At 46.4% G+C, this 5,000-nt stretch overlaps 1 protein-coding gene across 1 annotated transcript in view; it reads left to right on the top strand.

The window, feature by feature from the left end:
* The window catches only part of arid5b (AT-rich interaction domain 5B), a gene marked incomplete at its 3' end in the record, with an annotated part of 55,461 nt that overhangs the window by 17,771 nt on the left and 32,690 nt on the right, over window positions 1-5,000 (top strand). Inside the window, exon 4 of the mRNA XM_084470678.1 lies at window positions 4,870-4,974. Coding sequence (XP_084326804.1) covers window positions 4,870-4,974 — 105 coding nt within the window. The remainder of the gene's footprint in view (window positions 1-4,869; window positions 4,975-5,000) is intronic.

Here is a 5,000-nt window from a genome sequence, read left to right as displayed (position 1 = left end):
TTTAATGGAGTGTGTATTGATTATGTGCCTCTCTATCTCTCTCTCTCTCTCTCTCTCTCTCTCTCTCTCTCTCTCTCTCTCTCTATCTCTCTCTTTTTCCCCCCCCCCCCCTCCTTTTCTCTCTCTCTCATTCTCAATGCGTGTGTGTTTACAGAATAGGTTTTTTTTATTGCGCTTTTTTATTCATTATGTTCAGACCTTTAGAGAGAAACAGATAGAGAGACAGAGAAAGAGAGCGAGAGAGAATCACAAGTTGTTTTTCCTCACTGATCTGCTCATATCATTAATTCCCCTTACAACCGGGGACTGGCCAGGAGCCAGAGGATTCTAAATCTGTAAGCAGTAAATTGTGTCGCGGGGCGGAAAAATCTATTAGATGTTGGAGCATGCCTCGAATTTGAATGGAGGGGGGGAAAATAGGGAGTTAGAGAGAGAGGGGGAGAGAGAGAGAGAGAGAGAGAGAGAGAGAGAGAGAGAGAGAGAGAGAGAGAGAGAGTGAGCCCGGGTGTCAGATACAAGAGAGGAATAAAGAAAGGTATAAAGAGAGAAAGTGTATTTTGTATTTTTTTATAGGGAGAGGCAAGAGAGAGGGTTACAGAGAGAGAGAGGATGAAACAGGGAGAGGTGTTATTTGCATATTGAGAGAGAGAAGCATACCGATGCAGATTTCCTTCCCCTGAAACCGCCGCATTGTAATCCAATGAAACTTCATAGATAGCTACGTTCATTAATAATTTGTGTACCTTTATTTCTGGAATGATACATTCTGTGTGCGTTGTTGTGTTTTGTGTGTGCATGTGGGAGGGTTTGAGTGGTATGGGAACTGGTGGATGGCTAAACAATGAGCAGTGCCTCAGAGGAAATGAGGAGCTATGTCACTCCATTAGCAGGGTCTAAAACAACAGCTCTCTCTCTGCTCTCCATTAGTCATGCCTGGAACAACTACTATTGATGTGACCTCTGCGATCGACCTTAAAAAGAGATAAAGGATATCAGATTTTTTTTTCTGCTTTTGCTTTATCCAAATCTTTTGTGTGCCTGCCGTTGTCGACTATGAACTCTAAATGAATAGTGGCATTATTAATTATTCGATTAGCAAAGACCTCTCTGAGAAACATATTACTTTTACAACACCTGATCTGCCTTTGAATAATCGAATTGTCTGCCATCGTGTTACCCAACCACCAGCCTTCCAAAGGATCTCTATATCTCTCCTTGTCAAAACAGGGAGGATCAAATTATTATTTTGTGAATCCTAAAAGCTTGCAGATTTAAAAGCATAGGTGTGTGTGTGTGTGTGTGCGTTTGTCTGTACGTACGTACGTATGTATGTGTGTGTGTGTGTGTGTGTGTGTGTGTGTGTGTGTGTGTTTATCTAGATGATTATAGTCAACTAAACATAATGTATTCATGTTATTTATTTACTTGGACTATTCATGATTATACTTGTATTTCATTCAGTTGGCATCTCATCCGAGCTGCTAATTGTTGATCTCTTAAACGTGGCGTGTGTATCTGCGATGTGTCAATGAAACGCAGCCATAGAGAACGATGCAGAGAGAGGATCCATGGAGACTGAGGGGGTGTTGGAGCGGCGTCTCGGCAGGCATTGATGGTGAATCACACAGATTGTATGTTTAATAACCCTGCATATTTCATCAGAGGCAGCGGCCCATCTGCTTTATGAACGCGCGTAAAGCTGTCTTTACCTCGGGCTCCTCACTGTTTTGGGCAGATCAACACCCGTGATATCAGCACACTTTTAATTCAGCCGAACCCGGCCGCTGTTAAAAACATTGTAATACTATCTTATGTCGTGCCCTCGAGGAAGAAGTGAGCGGCGTGTTATCACATGCCCCAGTAAAGAGCAGAACAATCACAGTCATTAATAAATCTGGGGAGAAAATCTCTGCTTGACTCCAAGGCTGGTCCTTTGACAACCTGTGGGATGTTTGTGTGACGTCATCCAACCGCCCAGAGGGGTTTTATTCTTGTTCCATTGCTTCTTTTTGATTGTGTTTGTTTTAATTTCGAAATAGCTCGTCCATTGCTGTACGACAAGAATAGGCACGACGTTTTTCCTGCTAGTGTGTTGCAACCTCATGAGGTAGTTCTTGGTGACAACACAATATTGCATTTCATCGTTGACGCTAATAGGAATGGCATTGTTCGACGGTAGCCGGGGGTTTTGTGAAACTGTCGAATCAAATCAACGATTACCTGGAACAACCTTTTGTTGTGCTTCAACGTTGCCTTTGTTTGGAGCACAATAATCCATTCCCTATTTAAACCGAGCGCAATGACATAAAATAACAAGAAAATCACTGCAGACGAATAATGCAGATCAGCTCTTCAATATTGGCTTCAAGTAAGCTCAAATATTAGCACAAGCGTCGGTTGGAATATCTCAGAGGCTATATGAGCTATGAGCAGGAATAAATAGAATAGCAGATCAGCTTTTAGCCTTTAGAAACAGCAGAGGTAATGCCTTTCCCCCGCAGTGAAAGGTAATTGCAATAGGGCTTTGATAGATTCCACAGCTTTGTGGAAGCAACGTGTGTGTGTGTGTGTGTGTGTGTGTGTGTGTGTGTGTGTGTGTGTGTGTGCCTGCGTGTGCGTGCGTGCGTTCGTGTGCCATCCTGGCTAGTATACCTGCTTGGCTGCCTATAATTACGAGTCCTCATATGGACAACTAGCAAGAGGAAACGCATAACAATAAAATGGGATGTGAAATTACGCTCTTTCCTCAGAAAAGATCCAGCATTGTGCTCACTTCTCTCTTTTTTTTGGGGGGGGGGGGGGTGTGACTTTGATTCATTGAGTGCCACAGCAGTTGGAGGCAGCGTCTTGGCATGTAACAATAGATCATTTGATGTCCTGCTCCATCCTCCGTGCCAACCTGTCACTCCGTTCCCTCGTTACCCGCCGGCCCGTGGACTCCAGGCGTGTCTGGTGCGAGTGCGAGTACGGGGCACTCGACCCAATCTTGATATTCCCCTTGACTTTCCTCTCGGCCCCTCATCTGGGGGGGGGGGTGTCGATGCATTCACCTTGTGGAAGGACAGTGTTCAGATAGAGAGCAGGGGTGGGGGACAGGGAGAGGATGGGGTACGGGGTGGGAGGGGGGGAAACACCAAACGCTTTGTCATCGACACGTTTGATGCGGAGAGCACATGGTCAGTGTGTGTGTGAGGATGTGTTCTCGTCTCTGTGTACGTCGTTATATATAAATGGATATATTTATTGATATATATCCATGTCTCTCGGTCTCTGTCTATATGTATAGTAGTGTTGTGTATAGTGTGTGAGATGAAGGCTGCTAAGCATACTCTGAATTGGCTTGATTTGTGTTTGATACGTGTTTTATGCTAATGCGATATTAATATAATGTTGGTTTGCGGATGCTAATAAAGGAACATTGGCCCTCCATTATTTTAGCATATTTAATTACATGGCAGAGCTGGCGGCTTCACCAGGGATTTCTCAAGAGCGGAGAGGAGTTAAATAATTACTAAAGCAGATCGTTCCGTCTTGTAAAGGCAACAGTGTTTTTCTCTTCTGTTGTTATTATTTTTGGACGTGCCGCTCGCACAACGGGCAAACGCCACCGCTTCCACTGCTCCCCCATTCGTCCCCGAAGCCTCCACTTCCTTTTGTCTGTCTGTCTGTCCGTCCGTCCGTCCGTCTGTCTGTCTGTCTGTCGGCGAGCGTTATGTCCAATGACATCACAATAGCTCAAAATGTGAACAGATGGCAGCGGGTTTTTAATGACATATTTCTGTCTGTAGGCGCGTCCTCTAAGCCGTGGCGTAAAGCCTCCACTCCTTGGAGAGCACTCGGGCTCCAGCCACTATCATATGCTGCGAGTGTCACTGCCTTCTCCGCTGCCACATTGTCGCGTCCCCCCCAGCTAAATAAATCCCATGTAAATTGGGTATTGTGTTGGATGTAATTATTGAAAGGGGTTCCAGTCGGCTTACCTCGGCCGACTGTTTATTGAAAGCCTTTTCCTGCTCTTCTGTACAGATCCGCTGATAGAGGGAGAGATACAGAGGGAGGGAGAGAGAGAGAGAGAGAGAGAGAGAGAGAGAGAGAGAGAGAGAATGAGAAAGAGAGGCTCTTATATAAGGACAGGAATTCACAATAGAGTCCTGCTGAATGACAGGCACACCCCCCCCCCCCCCCCCACACCCACCCCACCCCCCTTACAGTTTTACCAATGGGAAACACACACACGTCCTTAATAGCCCTCCTTCTCGACTTCCCTATAGTATTTCTCTTTCCTCCTCCCCCCTCCTCCTCCTTCGTTTTTTTCCTGCTCCATTCTTTTCCTTAAAAACATATTAAATCATGTTTCCTCTTTGGGCTGGCGGCCCACGCCCTCAGAAACCACTCTGGGTTGATAATGGGGCCCGGGGCTTTGAGGAAACACACACGGCAACTTTGATCTGGAATGACATGTCATTCTTTCGCCTGACCCAATTCCCAATCTCCTGATAAGATGTTTTTTTCCCCCTCCCTCTCCCTTTTCCCTCGAACCTTCTTGTGGAATTTGTTCAAATTGGAACTGGCTGTTCCATTAAAGATACATTTAAGGGCAATGCGTCATTCGTTTTATTCTGATGGAGGAGGAGGTTATGTTTGCACAAACACACCACATGTGGCCTGCCCTGAGACCTTTTAAGGACACCCATTTAATAAAGTACGAGCCGGACACCCTTACTTCCTGTTTGTTCTGGTTCTTCCCTTCCCCTCCGTTTCTTTCGCTGGATCTCTCCGGGTCTCCGGATCTGAATACATCTCTGGGTGTGACGAGTGCTGCCGTCCCAGCTCCCTGTGTCCCAGTGGTCCCAGCTCCCTGTGTCCCAGTGGTCCCAGCTCCTAGCCGTCCCAGCTCCCAGTGGTCCCAGTGGTCCCAGCTCCTAGCCGTCCCAGCTCCCAGTGCTCCCAGTGGCCCCAGTCCTAGCCGTCCCAGTGGGCCGTACGCGGTGCTCTGGGCT

Source organism: Micromesistius poutassou, assembly GCF_964030765.1.
Source record: "Micromesistius poutassou genome assembly, chromosome: 7".
Lineage (NCBI taxonomy): Eukaryota > Metazoa > Chordata > Actinopteri > Gadiformes > Gadidae > Micromesistius > Micromesistius poutassou.
Note: the sequence above shows the minus strand (reverse complement) of the source record. Positions and strands in the feature narration are given on the sequence as shown.